This window comes from Lissotriton helveticus, chromosome 8 (assembly GCF_964261635.1).
Source record: "Lissotriton helveticus chromosome 8, aLisHel1.1, whole genome shotgun sequence".
NCBI lineage: Eukaryota > Metazoa > Chordata > Amphibia > Caudata > Salamandridae > Lissotriton > Lissotriton helveticus.
The window spans coordinates 970,965,550-970,992,455 of NC_136069.1; the positions used below are offsets into that span (position 1 = coordinate 970,965,550).

At 41.0% G+C, this 26,906-nt stretch overlaps 1 protein-coding gene across 1 annotated transcript in view; it reads right to left on the reverse strand.

The window, feature by feature from the left end:
• The window catches only part of GUCA1C (guanylate cyclase activator 1C), a 485,830-nt gene that overhangs the window by 265,592 nt on the left and 193,332 nt on the right, over positions 1–26,906 (reverse strand). Inside the window, exon 2 of the mRNA XM_078656103.1 lies at positions 197–346. Coding sequence (XP_078512229.1) covers positions 197–346 — 150 coding nt within the window. The remainder of the gene's footprint in view (positions 1–196; positions 347–26,906) is intronic.

The following is a 26,906-nucleotide window of genomic DNA, read 5'->3' on the forward strand; positions in this document are numbered from 1 at the left end:
AAGCCGTGAACTATTCTTACAAAATGGACATTCACATTCACATTTGCTGAATGCGTTGTGTGCCAGCTACTGTCCATTTCTGTTCTGATCTGTTTGTTTTAACCTTCTTATAGCTATTCGAAAGTAAATTACTCCTGAAACAGACCACAATAAATACATGATTCTCTTTAACTATGAATAACGTTGTTCTACTTACTGTAATTATACTTAGAAGCTCTTGTTTGTCAATTGTTCCATTCCCATCTGCGTCATACAGCTTAAAATACCACTTTAGTTTCTGGTCTATTTTTCCACGGAGAAACAAATTTATGGCCGCGATAAATTCCAAAAAGTCAATAAATCCATCCTACAATGTAAAATAGCAGAAACAATTTAGATATTGCTATATTATGGTTTACTTGTTTGATGTTATCTTTGTACATTGATGCAGGCATATTCCAACAATGTTGAACCAAACAGGGCAAACAAAATAAAAGATAATAACAATGCGTTTATGTAATCATAATGTAATTAGAATAATTGTCATGTTATGTATGTCACACAATGTGCAGAGACTGCAAACAAGTATTGTAGGCATGACTTGTGAGTGGCTACATGAAATGGGAAATTTATCTATCTGAAATCATGATATATCATAGCACAAAGAGGGACAGTGATGCTCAATGTGCGATATGAAAAACAAGCACCACCGGGCACATGCGTCAAAAGTAAAACCGGTCGCAAACGGGCAGATTCTCAGAATCTGCCCCATTGCGACCGGTATTTTTGGATTTGGGATGCATCATATCAAATGCAAAAATCGCAATTTAAGTAATCTCTAAATTGCGATTACTTAAATTGCGATTGCATTTAAGAAACCGCAAATTGAGATTCTTTAAATGCAATGCATTAAAGTAAATTAACGATTTTGCTAATATGGGTAGCAAATTACCATCAATTTGTACTTGATGTTAGTTTGCAAAAACTTTGAAAAGTGCACTAAAGTGCATTTTTCAAAGTTCCATTTTACACAGCAAGATGTACTCATATGAAGATTTCAGGGGAGTAACAGGGTGTCGTCTTTGATACCCTTGCACCCATGAATTTGCATGCACAATTTGCAAGTACCTATTGGGTACTCACAAGTTGCAAATGCACTTCCCATTCATTCCTAGGAATGAATGGGAAGACATTCCTTAATTGCGACTCACGCTTTGCGAGTCACATTTAAGGAATGTTTAGATTTCTACATGCATAGGCTTTTGCAGTTCCTTAATTGCGATTCCTTAACAATTGCAATTAAGGAATCGCAAAAGTCTACGTTGATGCATGTACCTGCATATTTCACATGTCAAAGGGCCAGATGTAGGTAAAAGCAATTTTGCGAGTCCTTAATAGCGATTTTTAGGGAATCGCTATTAAGGACTCGCAAAATGCTATGTAGGTGGGAATCGCAATAATTTTTGTGATTCCTACATATTCCTTATTTGCAACAAGTAAAATGCGAGTCGCAAATAAGGAATGGCTTCTCATTCATTCCAATGGGCCAAGAGGCTCAAAGGAATGAATGAAAATTGTTTGCGCAATTTGCGAGTACCCAGTAGGTACTTGCAAATTGCGCGTGCAATTTCAAGGGTGCAAGGGTTCTAGAAGGACACCCTGTTGCATCCCTGCATTGTGCATGTGTGCCACCTGGCGCTTTAAAAATAGCAAAAAAGTGCTTTTTTAAAGGAAATCGCAAATTATCACCAACTTGAAGTTGGTGATAATTTACGATTCCTTAAGGCAATATCGCAATTTGTGATGCCTTCTTGCCCAGCATTTAGAGAATCACAAATTGCGATTCTCTAAATGCTTGCTCAAAATATGGAATCACAATTTTTGCGATTCCCTATTTTGCGAGTAGGTTTAAACTTACCTACATAGCACAAAGCTAGATTGCGATCCAAACGCTGAAATTCGCAGAATTTCAGCATTTGCGATCGCAATTTGGCTTGCTACATCTGGCCCAAAGTTGCTTAAAAGGAAATGGCTTATGGCTATGTAACCCTGTTACATTTTCTACACGTCCAGGCGAGTGGTGAGGAAATCTTCACAGGAACATTAGCTCCTCACCCTAAAAGTGTGCCTTGCTTCATCCTAGGGATCTCTAGTCTCACAAGACTGTTATGTTAGAGAAGATTAGGGTATGTTTTTTGTTTATTTTGTCTCCGGGTTCAGTCAAGTCCCTAAATATCATTTTAAGCTCCAAAACTGCGTTCTTGATGTCAAAACTGTGTCTTTTTAAAGTGGAGCCAGAGTTCACATATGATTAAAATGCATAAAGATGGACAGACATTTTATTGATGTATGCTAGTAGTATTATTACAAATAAATAAAGCACAGAGAATCCTATGTGGAATTTTTTGAGTCGACGTAGACAAGTTTCTTCACTAAAATAGTGCCTCTTATGGTATTGAATATTTATCATAACTATTTCAGTGCGTCGTCCCCAGGTATAGACTCTGGGAAGGTTACAAACCCGCTGTAGTGCTTCTGTTTTAATGGAGAGCAGTTACAGGTTTCTCAGGGAGGTAGTGTGGCAGTGCTTGTGCTCAGAGCTCAGCCATCACACAACAGTACAATAAATGATTGTCTAAAACAGTGGTTACCGTTAAAAGTAAGTACTTTAATGCACACTAAAATGTAATATTACACGCTAATACAACCAAATACAACGAAGTGAGGCTCTTATGCAGTGCTGTATCTCTATCTGTTATCACCCCAGGTTCCCCCTCAGATCTCAGGTTGTCCCTTCCCTAAGAGTTATTAAAAAGATTAGAGCTCAGATTCAGTTCTCACTACTTGATGGTCTAGCACTGAGGGGCATATTTATGAAACTGTAATGCAACGCACAGCAAATCACTTTGATGCGCTGCATTACAGGGATAGGGCAGGAATGTGTTGCATGTATTACAATACAGTGCATTCCCGTCCTTTCCCCGGCTCTTCATGATTCCTTCAGGATTAGCCTTGAGTAAACTTCCCAGGCCGAAGACACTGATTCCTTCATAATGGGCTAGGTTTGTTTAATCAAGTGCAGAACTGACCTAAATCAGACAAGCCCCTTTTGATTTGTTCAAAAGTTGTACCTTTGGCCTCAGGAACAAGGGTTCCCGTGTGTCTAGGCCATATTTTCAAAGTACTTTCTGTGGTTCCATTATCTCCTCCCTGGTGACCAGCGGTACTGGCCCAACATTTAAAGATTCTGTCCCATCAGTCTCTCCAACATGCATTGGATTCCTTTCAGGCAGCAATCTTCTTTTTTTTTAAGTTTAAAAAAATAAGTTTATTGTAAATATAACAAGATATAACATCGTATAACAAAACATCGCAATCCAAAATTAAATGTTTCAATAATAGCATATAGGCAAATATTCTTACAAGAAAAGAAATAATTATGGCTGGAAAAATAAAATAAAAAAAAGAGAATATAAAAAGAGTGAGAACGGGATAAAACTCAAATAGTGCATTACTAGAGTAAAATTAGAATGAGACAAATATATAGCATAATGGTCAGAAAAAATCAAGGGGGTTGAGCAACCTCTTGAGCACTTGGTAACGGAACATGAGAGTGTTTAGCATTAGTATCAAGAAATTGTGTAATCGGAGACCACAAAAGTAATCTTTTATGTTTGAGAGGTACAGGATATACAAATGTCGTGTCAAGTCTGTGGTTGTGACAAACAAAATACCACCAAGCTAAGTACAAGAGTTTAGAAGTATCCTTCCAGTTTTTTGTGATTTGCTGAAAGGCAATAGCCAATAATAGATCAACTATTTTCGTTTGTGAGTGTATTGTGTTCCAATTAGTCGAGAGGCTACCTAGAAATATGTATGCAAAAGATAAAGGAAAGTTAGGTCAAAAAATAGTGTTAATTTGGTACCATACCGATTTCCAAAATTTCATAACAAGTGGACATGAAAAAAGTAAGTGAGGGAGATCAGCTTGTGGAGATGAGCAAGACCAACATTTGTCAGGAAAATCAGAATGTATTCTATGTAAGGAGACTGGAGTTAATAGTAGTCTATTATAGATAAAGAAAAGTGTTTGTATAGCGCTAGCTGCTCTGGAGGACTTTCTAAGCTTCACCCAAATCTTATCCCAGACCGAAATGGGCCAGTGTGTGTCTAAATCAGTTTCCCAAGAAAGCTCAATTTTTGTTTTGGCTCTTGTAGCAAATGGAATTAATAAACAGGTGTATAGGGTGGACGTCCTATGTGAATTACACAGGATGCGTGACCAAGGGTGGTCTGGTAGGGGAGAAGGGGCAGGCAAGGAGGTAAAATGTGAGTAAGAGCCTAATATAGCTGAGCGTAAAAGTAAACATTTATGTACAAATGAGGTAGGCAGGTGAAAAAGGGAGGATGCCTTAGCAAAGGTGAGGAAAGTGTCATTCTCAAAAAATTGATGTACCCAATGTATACCTCTATCTCTCCAAGTTTTCCAGTAAACAGGTTTGTTCTTAATGCATATGAAATTATTGTGCCATATGGTGGAGTTGAAGGCAGCAATCTTCTTGCTTATGTTCTCTTGTCTAGATGATGACCTCAAGTAATGAAGGTCGAAACTCTGTCAACTTGTATCAGCTGAATTGGGAATACTAATTATACCCTCACACGTTCACCACTTGTATCATAAAGTAAATGTTCATGCATAATATTTGTACTAAATAATTCCCAAAGACAGCGCTCATTTTCATTTTCTACGTGTTTCACTTGCTCCTTTTTAAAACACCTATTCCCGAGCACAATGTGTCAACTTTGCATCTAGTACACTACTTAAAACGTGGTTGATGCTGCTTCTTACTCTTTGTAAAATATACACTTCATATTCTTTTGGTTAATACAAATACCTGAATCCTAAAAAAGACTGTGTGTTTCTGTGAAATTAATTTACTAAAATTGTCTTTCCTTATTGACTCCCATTTAGACATTGTTGTATATATTGTATTCACCCAGGGGTTACGGGTTTCTCCTGTTGTTTGTTAACACATTTCCCTGTGCTGGACCACAATGGGCTACCTAGGAAAATGCAGGCCCCCTTGCGCCATGGTGCATGGGTGCATGCTTTGCATGCAGGATTGTTTTTGTGCAGGAAGGGGCATATTCCTGAGAGGCATAGTCCTCTTTTTAAGTGTGCTGAATAATGCAGCACACCTAAGAAGAGAAAGTAGCAAGGAGAAATAAAGATATTTCTTCTCATTATGCCTCTCCTGAGAAGGGATATCTTTTTGACACATTCCCTGGTCTACCAGTGATGGTAAATCTGGAAAATGCATAAAGGTTTATAAGAATTGTGTGGGAACAACCATACAATACCCATGGAACACCTTTCCAGGGAAGAGTAATTCAAAGCAGCGGTTAGTGCAGCATTTGGTTACTTTAGATTTATGAAGTGGCTACATAAATCGCATTTTGAGCTTGGGTCACCCTTCCACCATGTTACATGGTGGAAGAGCGACACAACTACATTGTAAATATGCCTTTTAGTGTCTTATGGCTCAGTTTTGATTTCCTCAAGGCAGCTGTCCAGCTTTTTCCAAAGCATGCTTCCTCCCTTCTATCTTCTGGGAGGTGGTGCATCAGCTTATAGTTCTGTTGTGCTCTGCTCGGCAGCAGCCTCTAGGCCACATGCCTGTCATGTGCAGAGTCAGCAGTCCCGACTCATCTCTGACACTTGAGGCACTGTATGGGCTGGACATTAATGTCCGGGACGGGCTAGTTCTGTTAATGATAAACCCATGCACAGGTCAAGTTTGTGGCAATAATGTGGCACTCACAGGCCAATACGCTGATTTCGAAGCTTCCATGCACAGGATGATGTGCTGGTGAAAAATGCAGAAACACGCAGGCAGATGTATTGGTGATCATGCAGCCACACACAGGTCAATACTTAGGTGATGAAGTGGCTTCCCATAAACCCATGCCCAGTGTTCAATTTGAAATTTAGGACTGGTCAAGTTTTTGTATGGTTGTACCTCCCAAAAATGAAACAGAGACCGATTCCAGCACTCCTCTACGCGGATGACGCTGTCATTTTGGCCCGAACTCCGCGCGAACTCCAGCTCTCACTCAATAGATACACCTCCTTCATGAACGCTCTGGATCTCAAGGTGAACGTAAAAAAAACATTTGTAATGATCACGGGGGGGGGTGAAGAAAGGCACAAAAAACATCTTCCTAGACAAGCAACCCCTTGAGACCACAACACAATATCCATATCTGGGGGTGATGATAGACGACAAGCTATCATGGAAACCAGCGGTGGACTCCAGATGTCATCTTTTTAAACGTTCTACAGCGGCCTTGCAGTCTTTCTCACGAAAACTGGGAAGGAGACGTCCAGTAGAATTGCTGAGAATTTACAAAGCCAAGTGCCAGGCCATCGCTCTTTACGGAGCAGGAGTCTGGGGCCACACAAACGTCGAATCCTTGCAGAAAATTGAAAATGAATTCATAAGATTCCTCCTAGCGACCCCGAAAGGCACATCAATCTATGCCTCTCATATGGAACTGGGACTACCGTATCTTCAGGATCTTATTAAAATTCAGCCTTTGCTCCTGTGGAGGCGTATCTGGGTTTCGGACGTGAATACATTATCTCAGTCGATAGTGGCCGATACAATGTCACTTGACCTCGCCTCTAGACTGAAGTGGCTCCAGTACATTAAAAATTTTCTAACAGACCTTGGGCTTGAAAATTACTTTCTCCAACCAGAGTCAATTGTCTCCCTTCCAAAAAAGGAACTCACGGAACTCGCTCTACGTCATCTGGAAGCATTAAGATTGTCAACTGACGCTGCTAAACCCTCAGTAATTCATGCAAATATAATCCAGCAAACCTTTTGGCATTCAACCCTACCTTACCCTACAGAGTAAAACTTACGAGAGGATGTTACTGACTAGGTTCAGATTGAATCTTTTTCACAGACTGGTAGCTTTTCCCACAAACAAAGCTTGGGAAAAAAACATGCCCCTATGCCCCTGCGACGGGATTTCAACTCAATCGAATATTCACGCTGTCCTGTTCTGTATGTTCTACCACCCTCACAGAAAACGTTGGATTCTCCCGATATGCAGGCGGTGGGGCCTCAGACAGTGCCAACCGGCCTTTTATCGACTACAATCATTGGAGTCTGAAGAAATTTGCTACCTAGTCTTAAATTTTTTAAAATCTATTATGAATCACAGAAAAAACCTTTAGCAACATGCACTAGAGAAAGAAAAACTTTTAAAACTTTTAAAGCAAATGTATTTCTTTGTTATCATCATATCTTAAATGTTATTCGAAATGTTTTTTACTGTGTACTGTTGAATTTGTTGATTGTATCTTTTATGGTTTTCCCTGTGATTAACCGAATAAAGAAAGATTATATATAAACCCATGCTTTGGACATGGTGCAAAATATCAACAAATAAGGGCAGAGCCTTATAACCAGAACGGAACCTGGGTCAATTCATTGGACAAACACAATGTTTCTGTGGGCAACACCTCAGACCAAAATCTATTACACTCATAATACAAATTCCACAGTAGATATGATTGTATGTCAAATTAGTTAAATGAAAACCACAAGGGCTTAAAATATTCCTTCAAGATGATATGTAATATCAAAGCATTTATAAAACCACGTATGACAATCAGAATGCTTGAATGGTTTGTGCATTTTGTCTGAATGTTAATGCGAGGATCGAGGACTTTGATTTTCGTTGTGATAGTGATCTTATTATATTCATTGCAATCCCTGACAGACCTCAGGATCGGATGACGTCTAGGAAAGACCACGATTCATAGAAACAACAATAAATTCGCTGGATCACAGGAGAATGCTATCAAGGATTTATTGATGGCACCAAAAGGAATGAATATATAGTCTTGGGCATGGCAGTTCAACTTAAGGGATGTTACTGGGTTAACTCCACCCTACGTAACAAACAAGGTGAAATAAAGTAACCAAACCAATCCCCAGGCCTTTTAAATGGACGGAACCTCCTTCAGCCGACAATGCTGAACGGTGTTCTTGTTCTCACTGTCCTCCGCATGAGTGCCGGTCCCGGCTACTCCCCAACGGAGGGCACTGTGCTAAGAAGTGGCCGACAATGCCACCCGAGTTCCGCCTTAGATAAGTTAAGTTTGCGCTTGAGGAAAGAATCAAGGATTCACCGTCCTCCGCATGAGAGCCGGTCCCGGCAACTCTCCAACGGAGGGCACAGTGCAAGTAATGGCCGAAAATACCACTCGAAAGTAGCCCACAGCATAAGACTGCTAGAATCACGATACGTGCAAGAATCCCAATCTACAGACTATGGTGCGTCTGCCGAACAAAGTAATCCTAGGCTCACTGACTCCGGAATTCACCTGACAAAACTCCTTCGCGCAGACACTCAAGCAGGTAACCAGCAATGCACAGAGACACTCGCGTCTCACCTTGATCCAAACGCAGCCTCGAGCGTATCTGCTTATCCGATGCCGGGTTATTGCGGGAGTCCTCCTTATGTGTACAGCGGTCTGCGCATGCTCCGCGCTGGGCACTATGGGAGTTGCAGTATGCGGGCGGTTGGCTCGGGAATTGTAGTTCCATGAGCGACCGGTTCTCGCCCCTCTTGAACCTGACATTCATCATCAGTATGGCTGGAATATATAGAATTCCATTGTGTGATAGTGATGTTTTTATATTCATCATCAGTGTGGCTGGAATATATAAAATTTCCTTGTGCCCTCCATATAGGCTGTGAGCACTTAACATATATTCGTATGAGTGCCCTTCTCAGCGCTTCACATATCCTGATTGGGTGTTGTACGTATGTGACAGTCAGGGTTACACCATGCACATATTCAGCCCACTGGTGGTTTTCTGCTCCTAAAAGACATCTGTGCATTCTATGTTCCTAGGTGGACAGTTGGATTTTTTCCACATGTTCACTTAGGAGGCTAGGGGGTCAGTCTTTTTTGTCCAAGGTATGAATTTATTTCTAGATGTTTCGCACATGTAGAACACGATTACTGTATTAAAGGCCCAATTTTTTGTTTGTAGGTCAATTATTGAATGGTGCTGTCCTGAAGTGACCCATGGATTGGTTCCTTTATGGTCGAAACATTAACATCATCATGGGGATTCCTTCGAGACATTGTCATTTTATGTGGATTCATCCACTGTCAATCTAACATATGATGTGGATATACCGTGTGACTAGGATGTGTATTTTTGTATATATGTCAATACATTTTTTGGGTTTCGCATCCTGAACCTGTTGCACCATTTGTTGTTTACATTGATTGTCGTACGTGGTTATGTAAATGCTGTTATGGTACATATCACATTGAAAGACTATTTTGGGCCTTTGTTGTCTTCATTTGATTAATTTGACGTACTATTTTATCAACCGTGTTTTTGTATAGTGAGCATCGTAGATTTTGGTCTGAAGTGTTACCCACGGAACCATTGAGTTTGTTCAGTGAATTGACCAAGATTCTGTTCTGGGTTAAAGGGTCTGTCCTTCTTTGTTGATAATTTGACTTTGAGCATCCCCTGGGCTTGCAAGTACTTACATTGGAATTGTAGATTACCTTGAAAAGAGTTTTCTTCGATAGTCACTTTGGGATGGCCAAGGAGACGTTATCATGCACAGAATAATGCATCACTAGGACTATGAAAGTCTACCATTGTTGGGTATCACGTAGACTATTGTGCATAACACTGCTAAATCTGATTTAGATCATTTAGAGAAAATGAAGAAAAAGGCATTAAGGAATGAACTTCATGGCAAACTGTAACAGCATATTTGATAAAACTGACATTATCCCATTGGGATTACACGTCAAAAATATTCCCATTATTTTCACTCACAACTGAAAATTTAAAAACAACGTTTACATTATTGCTATTAATTATTCCTGGTACTGGGATGTGCTGGGGTTTGATACAGCACTTGCAGGATTAGAGATTATTAAATAACAGATTAAAGAATTGGAAAATAAGATTAGGGAAAGGGACACTGTAGAATATACTAATGCTTTTTAGACTCCTTACAGAAAACCATGGAGGTGTTTCATTCAATCAATTTCAGTAAGAAGGTAGAAAAATTGAGAAAGAAAGTTGCCAATTTCAATAAAATCTGTATACCACTACTTTATAGAAGATTTTTACCAACCATATAGTGGTAATAGAGACATGAATAAGACAAGAATTGCTCAGAAAGAGGCAACATTTTCTGAGTCCTCAATAAGCTCAGACAACACTGATGAACCGAGTACAAGCCACTCTAGCCCAGGCCACCTTTGCATTAAACAACAGACTTTTTTAGGGTACAATCCACAACCGACAAGGGTCTCCTGAGTGGCAAGGCAGGGGATAAGGATGGTGGTGTGGCCAATATGAACCAGGGGAGAGATAAGCGAGAAATCAGACATGCACTGAACACTGACCATACCCAGACTACAGTATAAACAAGCAAGGTTTGGGGGGCATATTACCAAGCAATAGCGATAATTATCGCTATTGCTTGGTTAGAGAGAAAATTTTACCGCTAAGCTGCGGCGATTTTTACCGCAGATAAACCTTGGTATTACCAAGGTTTATCGCAAATGCGATAAAAAACGGCCGCAATGCATGAATATCGCTGAAAAGTCAGCGATATTCATGCATTATCCAGCTAATGCTCTTAGCCATGTTATCCACCTCCCATTGGATAACATGGCTAAGAACTGCTCAGGGGCAGGTGTTAGCTTTTGGAGATATTTGCGCTTAGCGCGAATATCTCCAAAAGTTGGTAATAGGAGATAGCGATGTTAGCGACTGTTTCCAGTCGCTAACATCTTGGCACGCCCACTTTGCATGTCATTAGTGATAAATATCACTGACATGCAAAGTGGGGCCCAAGATGGTCGCTATCTCCTACTAGCTGTCGCTAACTGGTGTTAGCGACAGCTAGGTAATAGGGAAATAATTTTATCTCCGCTTTCTTGGCTTTTAAAGCCAAAAAAGCGGAGATAAACCCCCTTGATAATATGCCCTAAGGTCCTTAACTGCCTGGACTGGACCACTATACTGTTTAAAAAAAAAAAGGTGTCCAGGAAGACTATTTCACAAGTATTCAAAAGGGAACCTTAGACAGTTGAACTCATTTATACATGTCTTGAAATGGAGAACACATATTTGAAATACACAATATTATACAAAACTCATTTTCCCCAGTGTCATACAAAACTCGTATTGACAAAAACACGGCACATTTGTGAACAAACGATAACAGATGACATTTGTGTGCAAAATTACTACGACAAAAGTGCATATACAACCATACAAAAACTTGACCAGTCCTAAATTTCAAATTGAACACTGGGCGGACACTAGCTCATTAACAGGCTCATGCCTACTGTCCTGCGTGTGATAGAGAAGAGGGGGGTTACATAATATCTGTGTTGCCTGAAAAGGGGAAGCACCGATTAACTAATTTCTCATGACACACCCCATCAAGGATACCCCATTCTCAAACGTCAATGCGTTTCAACCCCATGTCATTTCGGGGTTCTCCTCAGGATTTGGACCTGGTTGTGGACTCTACAGAAAACAGCAAATAAGAATAATGTGATATGATGGCTGACCCACCCTTTTTCAAAACTACATCAAATATGCAGGGCCAATTGATATTTTTATATACCTGAAAAGCATCGTAGAATGAGTCCCCTGGTTATGAAGAATGCTTATTCTTATTCCTCTCAATGTGGAAGGCTACAATGCATCAAAGAAATCAAGAACAATCTGTCGGACTATATCTAGTGTCAAGGCCACAGGAATCAACTGACTGGATGCAAAGGAGGCGGATGTATGATATTACAACGCATGCTTTTACATCGCATGCTTTTACAATGCGGTTTTTACAACGCATACCATTACAACGCATAGTGTTTTGGGGCGCTGGATAGTGAATAGTTTCATTTACTATTCCAACTCCAGTCCCCGTGGATAATAGGGAAGGTGTTGGACAGTAAATTAAACCTATTCCCTATCCTAGAGCGCCCCCCAGCGCAATGCTTGCGTTGTAAAAGTTGCGTCGTAAAGGCACTACGTGGTAAAAGTTGCGTTGTAAAGGTTGTTTCCCAATGGAGGCATTTTCCTACCTGTCGGACTCTCATGCAAACAGGGTTTTTGTCAGTCAATAATGAATGTAAATCCTCCATCGCTCCCATTTCTACAAACACAGATTGAAACAATTGAAATATGAGCGCTCTGGCGTGTGTAGTTATACATTCTAAATGCGGCGACGCATTAACATATTGCATGATTCGTCAGGCTATAACTGCTATCAGGGCCACTGGAATCGACTGACTGGATGCAAAGGTAACGTTTTCTGACCTTACAAACTCTTGTGTACACAGCATCTTTGTCAGTAACTGGTAAAAATAAATCCTACGTTGCTTCTGATTCTAGAAACACAAATGGAGGTGATTGAAATATAAACGCTTTATTGTATGCAGCTCTACATTCTCAATTTGGAAATGCATAGTGCGCACGTAGCAAGGTTGGGGGTTGTAGTAATTTTGCACACGAACTACCATTGTTATCGTTTGTTCACAAATGTGCTGTGTTTTTATGTCAATACGAGTTTTGTATGACACTGTGGAAAATGAGTTCTGTATAATATTGTGTATTTCAAATATGTGTTCTCCATTTCAAGACATGAATATTTGAGTTCAACTGTCTTGTGCATGAGAATATTTCAAACTAAGCTGAATATTGCTAGAGAACTCTAGAATTTGTGGTCTAAGGTTCCCTTTTGAATACTTGTGCAATAGTCTTCCTGGACGCCTTGTTTGTTTTCACATACCTAGACTACGGTATTCCCCATACACAATATCCCAGGGTATAGTTTATTCATGGAGGAAGAGAGTGTACTGAGAAGAGGAATGGATTTTATTAATACTAATAGACTCGATTTTCACAATCTTAGGAAGGCGTTGTATCAGTTCTTTTATTGAATATGCCTACTTGTATTTTATTTTTTAAGGGTGTTACATCTCAAAGTGATGAGAGCAAGCCTTGTCTTATGCATCCGCCTGTTTTTTACCACCCATCGTCCCTAATGCCTTTTAAGGTTTCGGCCTTCGCGAACAGGGTATTAAAATAGATAAATATGTGAAAAAATCAAGAACGTTTCACTAGGTATAATATTACGAAAAAAGAACAAAATGCACTAAGCCTACGGATAGAGGCAATGCTATTGTTATTAAATCAACTGCACAATATAGGAGAGACATATTGAGACAGATAAGCAAAGGATTTCACTATAAAAATGTACTGGGCATCCCCTTAAGAAGATTCAGTGTGACATTCGGAGTTTAACAAACATGTGACTCGAGACAGGATGCATCAACAAGAAAGTCAGTTTCTGAGCAGTGCTCACCCCAGGATGCTGAAAATGTATACATTACCTAAAATACATAAAGGTCCCCTGAGTCCACCAAGCAGACCGATAGTAACAGGGTCTGGTTCAGTGTGGTACCAATTTTAAAGTATGTTGACATATTTCTTAAGCTGCTTGTCCCCCAAAAAAAGATCATATGCATGGGACAGCACAGACTTTATCAATACTGTGGAGATTTATTTTGTTAGTGGCATTGACATCTTGCTGTGTTGATAATTCTTCATATATCAATATACCACAGGATGAGGCTCTTCAGACATTGCAACTAGCTGTGGGTTCTAGCATCAAGGACGACTTGGTCCTGATTGAATTTATTGTTTGACTGGCAGCAATAGCCCTGATAGAAAATGACTTCATGTTTCAGAAGGAAATTTATTTACAGATGAAGGGAGTGCCTATGGGTGCTTGTTTTGCACTGGACATCGCTCACCTACATGTGCTTGTTGGAAATGGCCCTCTCTACAGTGTCACCCTGAAACTTTTTGCCTTCCTCCTCACATTTTTTGCAGGATTGAAGGGTGTTGGACGTAGGACCCTGAGCACTTTACCACTGCTAACCAGTGCTAAAGTGCATGTGCTTTCCCCCTTAAACATGGTAACATTGGTGTATCCACAATTGGCATATTTAATTTACATCTAAGTCCCTAGTAAAGTGCACTACATGTGACCGGGCCTGTAAAGTAAATGCTACTAGCGGGCCTGCCGCGCTGATTCTACGACCCACTTAAATAGCCCTTCAAGCAGCAAGTCTCATGCATACCACTGCAGACCCTGTATGTGCAGTTTAACTGCCATGGCGACTCCTCTTTTAAAACTCATTGCCAAACCTTAAACTCTCCTTTTGTTACGCATGGGCCACCCCTATGGTAGGCCCTGGGTGATCCATAGGGCAGGTTACTGTGTAAGGAAAAGGTAAGGGAAGTACTTTTAAGTTTTACGTGTCCTGGTAAGGAGAAACTCTCAAATTCGTTTTTCACTACTGTGAGGCCTACCCCTCTCATAGGTTAACATTGGGGATTGCTTACTTTTTAAGTTTTTTTATATAGCGCAAACTCGACCCAAATATATTGGAGCGGTGACCCATGGCCCTGAAGGGCATTGTTGTATTCCCTATGTTAGCATGAGCACATTGCAGACTGTTCTCTGCTTTGCGCACATTCCTACACAAGTTTATTTTGCTTGTGCCACATTTCAACTTTCACATAATTACCTACGGTTGTTATTTTACACTTTGCTCATTCATGGGATTTAGTCTGAACATTGTGAAAAAAAAGTTGAACAACAATGTCCCCCCTAGTTATGCTCTTTCGGTTATGCCCTACCACCTAGACAAAACATCCAGATGCAGGTGTTGTTTGGGAACACATACTTTGTCATATGAGGGTACATGGATAGGTGAGGAACACTTGGAGAGGGACCTTTCCAGGGAGAAGAGCATGAGAACACCTGTGATGTAGATCTACCATCAATAGACTGAGGTACAGGGTCTGCTGATAACACCCAGACATCTTCTAATATATAATCATCCTGCTTCTATACAAGGGGAGGTAGGTTAGGCTAGTTAGTCATTCATTATGACAGCTCCTTTAATGGTTTATGGACTACTTGCAATCCTGACCATATTTGTATAATGCATTTTTCTACTGATTCTGGCATTTATACTGCACACTAGAGAACCTTAGTAAAAATTAATATTTTAGAATTGTTTGTGTCTCTGACAGATCTTATTGTGGACAAGTACAAGAGCATGAGCAAAAGGGAGTATCTTGCCTCAGCGATTCGTGAGAAAGTAGGGATTGTTGTGTTCTGGGGTGTCCTGTTGTGTGGCGTTTTAGGCTCTGATTGCATTTTCCGATTCATGCCCTTATATAGGTAAAATGCATGTTGCCCTTATATAGGCGTAGAAATCCAACCCTTATTTAGGCATAGCCCATGCTAACCAAATACAGGCATGGCTACTTCAATCTGTTCACCAAACGTCACAACGATTTCTTGGAAAACCAGCTTAAGCAGTTAGGGACTTCCCCTTGCATGAATATTGATTTCTCCAATAACTCAGTTACTTTACAAATGAACAACTATTCCCCAGGGGTTCATTCCTGACGTTCATATGCCCAACTTTACGTCAAACTTTGGCATTCCTAAACACTTTCACGGTATAAATATACCTTCACTTGCTCTAGCAAGATACGGAGGTCCGCAGCAGTTCGAAGACCTACTTGCCCGACGCAGCTCGCTACAGCAAGTGCCGAAGGAAGCCGACTCTCCAGCTGACGCACTGATCGGGAAGCTGCCTTTTTGCTGCCGAGAATCCAGCTCCAGTGTTTCCGGCTCCCCTTGCAGGGTGTTGGGAAATTGAGTCCCGAGACAGAGATACCGGACCTCCTTCATTCTAACAAGGTATGGAGCTGATAAGAACCTAGAGAAACCATTGGTAGATTCATGGCAAAACTAAACCTATGCTAAACAACACTTACTTCTTCCCTTGCACTAGACTTAGGTTAGGTACATTGGGATAGGCGTATTTTATAAGCATCAGTTGAGTATTTCAGTCTATGTTATTTATGTATGTATTTTTATATGGCTTAGAAACCATACAATGCTCTTACAGTATTATTTCATATTACTGTTTGCGCTGTACTCATTATACTTTGCAGTCTCCCTAACGATTGTAGCAGTTCACTTCTCTTGCATGAGAAGAAAGACTGTTCAATCAACCTTTTTATTGAAAACGGCCGTCTCACTATTTCTCTGCAACTCTGTAGAAACAAAGCATGCAGGATTGACTGAGTGAAATATTATCCATTGTTTCCATGACTCTGAGAGATATATTCTTATTCTTGGGAAACAAAGTTGTCATGTTTATGCGGTTGTCAGAAACGAATCCCTTCTTGTGTATTTGAGAAAGTTTCTAGTGACCTCTGAGTTAGCTGGCACCCACACAATTAAGTTTAGAATATTCGATAGAGACCTAGTTTACCTCAGTCCTACGTCTAATCTATAGGATATATTATTCCAATGCGCAGAGCCTATTGGGAATATAGAAACTACACTACATGGCGCCCAACATTTGGTAAGGCACTAATTTAATGCTAGATACTAAAGTAACTCAGTTGTGCTTTTCTCAGAGAACCCTTTTTCTATAAATACTCCAGTAGTCGTCTGGAGTGGGTAAAAGAATAATATCCGCCATAGCTGAGTGGGATGAAAACTCCTATGTATTAGCTTTTTGGTTTGTTCAACGTTGAAGGACACAGTGTTCCAAAATAATGTGCACCTTATCTTTGTTTCCTTGAAACTTGCTTTGCAAACTTTCAGTCAACAAAATGTCACTCGCTAATAATACCGAGGCCGGTGGAGCAACAGGCGACAACGCCGTATACACTTTAAACTTTACAGGTCTCCAAAAGACCGGCAAGGATGCTATAAGCATTCTGAAAATTTAAGGAAAGCCATCACTATAAAACTCATACAAAATGGCCTATCAGCAAGAGGTGGTAGGGTAGTTTTTATGATAGAGGCACATGAATATCATCAGACAGAGGTATTCTATTCATGGATACTCTTCCCGGAAGCAAATCTAAGAACAAAATTGTTTAACTTCTACAAAAAAGATGAACCACCAGAGGAATACATTCCTTTCGAGGATATTGAAATTCCACTAACATACCAAGAGCATGCGCTCTGGTTTAAAAGGCTCCCTAAAACATATAAATCACATTACCAGGCTCGGTCCACTAGCTAAACCAGGAGCAACATGGCTAGCTTTAGCCAATTACGGACCTGACCCAGACATTGAATCAATGTCGGATGAACAATTACTTAGTAGTCTTCAAAATGTAATAGAAATACACAGTTAAGGGTCTTTATTAAAAACACTCCTACTCCTTCTAAAAAGAAGTGGGAAAATAGCAATCGAACTACTAAAGAGAAGTGTTCTCAATATTGAGGTAGATCTCCTCAAAAGGAGCCCTCTGAAAGGAGGTATAACCTCAGAAATAGGGATAATTTGAGAAAACCTGATAAATATCAAGATACTGATATATGTTCCTCTCGTACCTTTTAGACTTCATCACAGAAATCCAAAAGAAGTTGACGTCAGAACACAAGGAAGAACATGTGAAGTCCAAAGACGATCAATACGTTCAGAAAAATAAGAAACTTCAATTCCCCAAAAAGAAGGTAGCAGGTCTAAAAATCAGACATGCCCAGGATCTTGAGGACACAACTCAAGAACGGGGAATGGGCTCAAATGATGTTGGACAGCGCAGCAGAAGTCACTACAGCTCGCAAGAACTTGAAGGATCATCTGGAGACAGTGGACTTGAATGAATTCATCCAAGTTGAAACTGCAGATACTAGGGTTAGTGTCCACATAAGTTATATGAAGTAACACTCCGGATGGAGGGGGATATAAACAAGAAAAATAAGAACACTCTTTTGGGAGCGACTTTCTAAGGGTTATGCCATTCTTCTATCTGAACAAGACTGGGGACCTGAATTTGTCAGGGAATGCCTACATGGTGAAGAAATCATTATGCCAGTTTTCTCCAATCACATTCCAATTCATTTAAAATATACTAATGCCAGGAAATGAGCAGTGGGTCAGGCTTCTGCATTATATAAAAATCATGTAGAATGGGATGAGGATTCTCCTCACCATAAAATCCAGTTGTAAAATCAACCAACTGCACAATGGCAGTATCCAGTTAAGCAAGATGCTGACAAACAGGTCAGGGAGATATTAGATCAACTTGAATACCAAGGGGTGAGTGAAACATGCACCTCGTCAATGAACAATCCTTTGTTTCCTGTCTCCAAACAAGACAATACATATTGTCTAGTTTTGGATTACAGACATCTAAACTTTTATTGCGAAACCTTGGCAGTACAAAATGCACACAGTGTAGCACTAATGAATACCATTGTGTGTACAAAATATAAAACCACATTAGATATTTCTAACAGTTTCTTCTATCAAAACATTGCACATGAAAGTGGGTATTTGACCACTTTCTCAATAATGGGGACACAGCGTCACTTCTGTTGTCTCCCACAGGGATTCAAGAACAGTCCTGGGTTATTTTCAGCTAGAGTAACAGAGTTACTACAAACCTATGATGATGAGGCATTATCTTATGTCGATGACATCTATCTAACAGACGATGACTTGGATAGGCACTTAAACAGGGTGAACACCATCATACTTGGATTCGCCTCAGAAGGTTATAAATTCAATTTTAAGAAATTGAGAATTGCCCATTTAATCGTCCTTTTTCTAGGATATGAATTATCAAGTGAAGGCAAAAGCCTGGCAGCAAACTTTCTAGAGAAATGTGCGCTGCTCCAACCTCCAGAAACGCTGAAAAACTTACAGTTGATTCTAGGTTTCCTGAATTTTGGAAGAACTTACATTTTAAACTATGCAGAAAGGGTTAAACCTCTATACGTATTAAGCAAACCTGATTTCAAGATAGTTAATTGGACACAAAAACACACAGAAATTCTGCGTTCATTACAAACAGACATGTTAGCAACAAAACATTTACAAACATGCGTAAATGTACACAGCTTAGTGATACGAATCATTCCACGACAATGCGGATTCATGTACTTAATCTTTAACGAAGGCAAAAAAGTACCAGTAGCTTACAAATCACACTTGTACACACAAGCTGAAATGAAATTCACTTCTACCGAAAGAATTCTGACAGCAGTTCAAACTGCAGTAGCAAAAGAGAGAGCCCTCGCACAGGTTAAACACAACATGGTCGTTATGCCTGTACCTGCCTTAGAGGCAGTGACAAAAGCGAGCATTCCAAATGCTAAAGTTTTACATCCTAGATGGATACAATGGGTTAATTCTCTGGCTGCAACAGACGTTGAATACGTTTTTGACCCTTACTTGAAAACACAAGCATTTCTACAATATGAACAAGAATGTCCTCTGCCTACTGAAATTCTGCCTCTAGAGAAGTATGAATATATAATTTATACTGACGGATCATCCCAGCCCGCTACGGGGGGTAAACAAGCTTATAGTGCTGCATGCCTGATTGTTAAAGTTCGCCGGCGAGATGGCAAATTCTGACCTATGGTCACTAAAACACAATCTCAAGGAGATTGTACTGCTCAGCAAGCTGAACTACAAACATTCAAGATGGCGCTTGAGAATACTGATCGCGAATTCCCCACACTCATAGTGTGCGATTCGTATTATTGTGTTCAATCTTACAATGAATAATTGCAAAACTGTATTCAAAACAGTTATAAAGATGCAAAAGGTGGCACAATCAAGCATAAGTTGCTTTGGGAAAAAGTCATTCAGTTACAATAGGAACTACAAAAGGCTCACGTGATACATACACTGAATCATCAACATGATGGCATTCACTTTGCAGGGAATTCATTGGCTGATGAAGCCGCAAAGGCAGCTGTGCAAACAGCTTCCGTAGCTGCAATCACTTGTTCAAAAACTAAAATAGGCAGCGATATTATGCAAGCTGTCAATGCTGCAAGCAAAGACAGTGGTAAAACTTTACCAAAAGGCTTTCCACTCAAATACTCATACATAACTGATACGAATAATGTTCCTTTTGCTCGAATCCCTGGAGTGGGGGACAGAGTAATTCCAAACATGGAGCATAGATTAGGCCTAATCTTAGCAGCACATGAAGGGCTCGCCTCTGCACACACAGGTGTTTCTGCCACGGTGTCATTATTAAAACAGAGATACTGGTGGCCGCGCATGCGGAAACAAACTAGAAACTATATTTTGAATGTGAAATCTGCCAGAAGATGAAAGTGTCTACAGTGAAGCATCCTGCGCAGATGCCCCTGTTAATCTCAGATAAACCATTAGCTTGCGTTTACCTGGATCACTGCAGTCCTTTACAGAGGGATGGTAACTATAAATATATTTTGGTCCAGTGGATTTGTGTTCAAGATTAATTTGGATGTGGCCTCAGCGCTCGGCTGACGCTCGAACTGTTATAACATAGTTGCGAGTCTTTATCGACACACACGCAGTCGGCACGCTACATTCTGACCAGGGTCCTGCGTTTAGCTCTCCAGCTTACAAGGAGGCCATAGCCAAATTGGACGGTGCATTGCGGTACTCTAGTCCATTCCATCCTGGGGGAAATTCGGTAGTGGAGAAAAAAAAACGGCATATAAAGTAATCTATAACAGCTAGGGTATTTGGCAAGGGTGACGGGTGGGTCAAACATCTAATAAGTGTCCAACGTAGTCTTAACAATCTGCCAAGAAGTTATCTAGGTGGTATCACTCCATATGAATTCCTTTTTGGAACCAGAATGATAATTTTGGATCTCGATTGTCAGACTTCAGTGGTAGACCAAAACCCCTTTGATATCAAAGATCGTTTGGCTGTTTTACAGGACTTAAATGAAATAAGGAAAAGACAAAGTAACGTGTTCCTGAAGCCAACAACCACTGAAGAGAAACCGACCATCCCAGCAAGGCCTGTATGGATCTCTTCAGAGAAAAGATCACGGACAAGAAGGAATTTTGGCCTTCTTATAGACAACCAGTACCTGTCCTAGCTATCCACGGATCAAGAACAGTATTACTGCCGCCCCTTGCTGGTAAAAAGGAGAACAGGTTTGTGTCCATCGACTTGGTCAAACCACATCATGTGGCCGATCATAAGCAGTAGGCCAAGAGGACTCCAAATATGTAGCAGACACCCTAATCTGGCTACTATCCAAGAGGTTCAAACTGAGAGACTCATCACTTTTGAAGAATCTGCCGTGCGAAAAGAAGGACTATGCAATTAAGCCATGGAACTTGTACCTCTTGAAATCCAAATAACAGTTTGTCAAGAAACACCTGTCTACAATGAAATATCATCTGATTATACAAATGTAACAAGTGATCGAGTGGTTCCAGCGATTTCAACGAATCCAGATACAATCCCTCCAATTGACAGAACTGCCTCGGGCTAATTCATTAACTTTGATACGTTTTCCGAGGATCCCAGCGAACCTGAAACTACGCCAGCTAAAAAAACTTTGAAAGAACAAGCAACAGAACGTTTTCATCACCTTGAAAAGACTTATCTGGTTTCACTATGGATTGAACTTTGGATTGTGCTAGGTGTACTTTTTCTTCTACTTTGGTTGACTCTGGTGATAACTTTGGCAATGCTGATAAATGGAAGATATGTTAAAAAGGACACTGCAAGTAAGAACATCAACTTTACTGCTGTAGCCACACAAATCCTCTCATCATGAACAAAGAGACTTGTCATCAGTGAACATCACAGCCGTTCCTATACCTGGTGGTATAGCTTGGGACAGAACTGAATATGACATTTTTGGTCTGGCGGAGCTGTTGAAGATTCCTCACCAGTTCAAGATTTCCTTGAATGACTTTGTTTCATCTAGTACCTTTTCTTATGATTGGGACTTTGAGACTGTTAATATGATGTCAGACTTAGAAATGTCTGCAAAATTTACAAACCATTTTTTATTTTATTTTATTTAAGAAGTTTTCTATAGCGCTGGCCAGACCCGGAGGTATCGCAGTGCTTCATAGCAAGAGGGAGAGAAATCACATACAGTTTAAAAATATAATAGGCGTATTCATAAGTGTTCAAATGTTACAATTGTGTTGAGCGTTAGAAGTGTGCCATTGAGGTAGAGAGGTCTAGGGGTCCGAGGTGCGCCGTTGAGGTAGAGAGGTTTAGAGGTAATCTCGATACATGGACAAAGTTTAAGGCTGAGAGATTTCTCCGAGCGGCGATGGAACAAGGCGATGCGTTGGGGAGAGGGAATGAGGTAGGCAGTGGATGCTCATTACCAGGTGACTGTCGGCTGGAGGCTTGAGAGTCACGGATTTCAGTTCAGGAAGGCACGTTTGAGGTAGAGGACTTTTAGGAGACTTTTGAATTTTGCAAAGGAGGGGGTAGGTCTGATGGCAACAGAGATGGAGTTCCAAATTTTGGGTGTGTTTCCTGCAAAGGAGCAGGCTGTGTTTTTTTGTTTGCGCATTTTCAGGGGGATGAGTAAGAGGGAGTTGGAACTCCTGAGGCTTCTAGACCGGCCAGCTTTCTTAAGTTTAGAGGCTAAGTATTCTGGTTTCCCTGTGTGCAGGGCTTTGTGCTTGAGGCATGCAGTTCTGAAGCTGGCACACAATTCCACTGGGAGCCATTTTAGTTCTCCCTAGTGCGGGAGAAATGTGGTTGTATTTTTTTACTCCGGTGACCATTTTGGCAGCTGCGTTGAGGGTTGTTTTGAGTGGCGCTAGGTGGGAGAGAGCTGTCCCGGAGAGGACTGCGTTCCCATAGACTAGTCTGGACAATACAAGTCATTGGGTGGTTGGTTTGAGGTCCATGGGTGGAATGTGTAGGTTTGATTTTATTGAGAAGCTTCAGGTTGAGGAAGGCACTTTTTGCGGAGTTCTTGATGTGGTTGGTCATGGTTAGCTTGTGATCAAGGGTGATTCCAAGTGACTACAGAGTTTGCCAGGGTGAGGAGCATCGATTGCTTTCAGCCATTCAACGATTTGCAGGTTATCTTCCTTGTTGGAGATGAGGAGGAATTCGGTTTTCTCCTGATTAAGGTTTAAGATAGTTGGCTGATAACCATTCTTGAACCTCTCTGAGAGTATTGTTGAGTCTTACAATGTCATTGAAGGAGGAGGTTTCTGAGTGTCATCTGCATATAGAAGGAAGGGGATGTTGGCTTTTTTCAGAATGGTGGTGAGGGGTTCCATATAAATGTTAAACAATTAAGGGGGGAGAACGGATCCTTCGGGGGCACCTCTGTTAACAAGTAGAAGGTCAGACGAAAAGGATTTGATTTTTACCCTTTGGGAACGATTTTAAAAGAAGGAGGAGAACCATTGAAGGACCACCTCATCTGCCCCTACATGGTCCTTGAGAGCCTTGATGAGAAGACTGTGATCCACCGTGTCAAAGGCCTCTGATAGGTGCAGGAGGATGAGGAGGCAGCAATGGTCCGAGTCAAGGGAGTTGAAGATGTCATCCACGATGTTGAGGATTGCAGTTTTGGTGCTGCAGCCTTTTCTAAAGCCTGATTGATTTTGGTCTAGCAGATTAATATTGTCGATATGTTGGTTCAGTTGTTGGAGAATGCATTTTTCGAGGATTTTGGCTACAATGGGAAGATTGGAGACAGGTCTGAAGTTGTTCAAGTCATTAGTGTCTAGGCCTGGTTTCTTCAGAAGTGGTGTGACTTGGCCAACTTTGAGGCAATCTGGTATGATGCCGGTTATTAGGGAGCTGTTTATGATTTCGCACCGGAAGTGGTGCAAGGGAGAGTTTTAGGGCCTGATTCACAGAATGAACTTAAGACTAAATCCTAAATTTACTACCATTTCATATTCACAGAATGCACTTACTACTTCTGGTATTCACAGAATGAACGTACTACTTTCAGGATTCATAGAATTAACTTACTACTTTCGGTATTCACAGAATAGACTTACAACTACTAACTTTACGGCCGCCGGGCCGTAATTTCTACCACCGGGCCAGATTTTATGTCTCTCCGGCGGAATTTACGACTCCGGCCCGTAATTTACTGCACATTGCCGTAAATTCAGATTCTGGCCCGTAATTTACGATTACGGGCCGTAATTTACGATTACGGGCCGGAAAATACGATTTCTGGCCGTTGGTCATGTTAGACAAGGGTAAACACCTGTCCAAGGTCCTCCCATCCCCCAACATGGATCAGCTGACACACAGCAGCCAACCCCAGCACACAGCTCCATTTTGCCATGGTGTATGTTGCCAGTGCCTACCATACCCCACCACCCTCCAGCTGAAGCCAATTAACACTAATTGACCAGCACCACAAAACACATAAAAGCAGCACACAGTGAAGGAACAGGTTTGTCCACAGAGAGTTTGTGTCTACAACGCTCACAGTGCCACAGAAAATAGAGATGAGGAGAAAAAGGAACTTCACAGCAGAGGAGACCACCATGCTTGTGGAGTTCATAGTCAGGCACCACAAGCGCCTATATGGACTCCCACCCTACTGCACCAGTGGGGCACAGAAGGCAGACCTATGGCAGCAGTTAGCCACTGCTGTCTCAGCCCTGGGGGAGGAGAGGCGCACAGTGCAGGACATTAAAAAAAAGTGGCAGGACGAAAGGCAGAGGGTGAAGGAGAAATACTCCAGGGTTGAATTGAGCAGGAACCTCCCTGCTGCATGCCCTGGACGCGGCCCTCGCCTCACCCCACTGGAGGAGGATATCTTCACAACAATACATCCCCACTTGGTCCATGGTTAGTCAGAGACTCATGTGTCACCCTCTACGTAGCACCACAAGTCCCAGAATCCTTTGCATCAGAAAAGGCTAATACCTCCCACCCTATTAAAAACATGGGCACAGTGCTGCTGCCATACATACACAACCCAGCTAATTCAATAACTGTTCATATTGACTGAAAATGTGCAATGATATATGGAAATGTTAAATTAAGTTAAAAAAATAAAGTAGCAAATGAAAAATATTAGCAGGGAAGCGCCAGTACCAATGTGATATGCAATTCAACCCTTACACAAACACGGATGAATCATGTTTAGATGGTGGTGGACTGTTGCGCAGGGATAGACAGATGTGTGTTGAATCTGATGGTGTGTAGGGGGGGGCTTTGCTGTACTTGTGTCGCAAGAGCGATGCAACTCCAACAATGTCCATGCACTGCCCATACCTAACGTGCTGCGCCCCTCCTTACGTCTGCTTCAAGCAGGCGTAAGGTTGCGTTGCAGCGGCCTCTGAAAAGTGATTCTGTGAAATCATGTAGATTACACTGATTCACTTGTATGCGGCATATCCCAAAGGAATGCACAACCTGCCTACCTCAAAGCTGATGCAGGTCCAATGTTGCGCAGGGCCTCACAACATGACAAATCACAATAGTTGCGTCACGTTGCGAATAATCCTAAATGTGTTGTCTGTTGTACACCACCGTTGTGTCACAGAAGTGATGCAACAGCAGTGTAAATCTATTTCAAGGGGTTTGTAAATCTGCCACAAATTCTCCAAGAAGTATATCACCCTGTGCCAGCCTAAATCACAAAGCAGAATGTGAGAGTATCCTCAGATGTAAATATGTCCAACACATATCCTGTTGTCCATTTTCCAATCTGCCACGCCATTACATCCCCAACACACCACTGCTCCTACCTGCCCCGTTTGCGGCAGTACTTCACAATACTGTTAGCACACAGAAGATATGGGCAAATCTCCAAAAAGTTACACAAGCACATTTCCCATTTGTCTACTTTTTCTCTCTTCTCAACCATTGACACATCCAGCCAGAGCACAGACAACTGCAGTAGCAGAGGTCACCGAATCGAATGGGAGGAATCTGCAACGTACCGAGGAAGGCATGACAACCACACTAACTGGTAAGTCAAACTGGACAGGAGATGGTCAAAATGCATACATTGTCAGGAGACGACAGAGGGACAAATAGTGCGCACCTATGTAAGTCAACCAGTGATGCTAAATTTGCTTCATTACAATTGGAGTTGTCAATGGACATTCACCTTTAACATATGACATTTGTGAACAGCGAAAGACAAATTATAAAATTTATTGGCTAATCATACCTTTGTAATTGTGGTACACAACATGTATTTCACCAACAGACCCAGAACGGGGAAACCAATCCTGTAATCGAGGGCCACAACTAGTCAAAAGGGTGTACCCACTATATTGTAACAGTGACAAATGAAATCAAAATTAACTTTATTTGGTTTATCACAACCTTAAAGTATACATGTATAAAAATGACCATCGGTATAAAAACAAGATAAAATGTGTATTTTTTTTAAATTGACAAATCCTAAAAAGAAGATCGCCCAAGTTTATTCTGTTTCACTTTTCGAGAGTAAAGTCTCTACCAGAGTCATGAATTTTACTCCACGGCATACGAGATTGTTCGATGGCGCGCCCAACCAACTAGTGACCGCCTGCCTGCAGGTGCGGATTCTTAAAATGTTTAGGATTGGTTTCAACAAATATCTTCTTTCGTTATTTACTGTCTCGCACGTGCACAGAAGATGGTACAAACTTTCTGTGTGGTACCCACAAAGGCGGCATGTCTTTTCTTGGTGTTTGCTTTTCCATGTTGGAATTAAGTCTTTTGAGCAATGATCACCCAGTCTATATGCCATGAATTTTATTTTTAGCGATAGCCGAAAGTGCGCTTCAAGATAAAGTTGTGGTTTTAATCTTTTGTATGAGTTGATTACGGACCAAGCATGGCGGCGTTTGGCTAAAATTCTTTTGTCTTCTATCAAGGATAGTGACTTTGCATTTAGTTTGCAAACTTTGTTGAACGATGTTCGTTCCAAATGGCTGTTCCAAACCTCCTCGATTTTGAGTGACTCCAGGGCGGTTCCCAAGTAAGAGCCCCAAGTGTTTGGTTCTTTTTCTTCATATTGTTTCTTAAT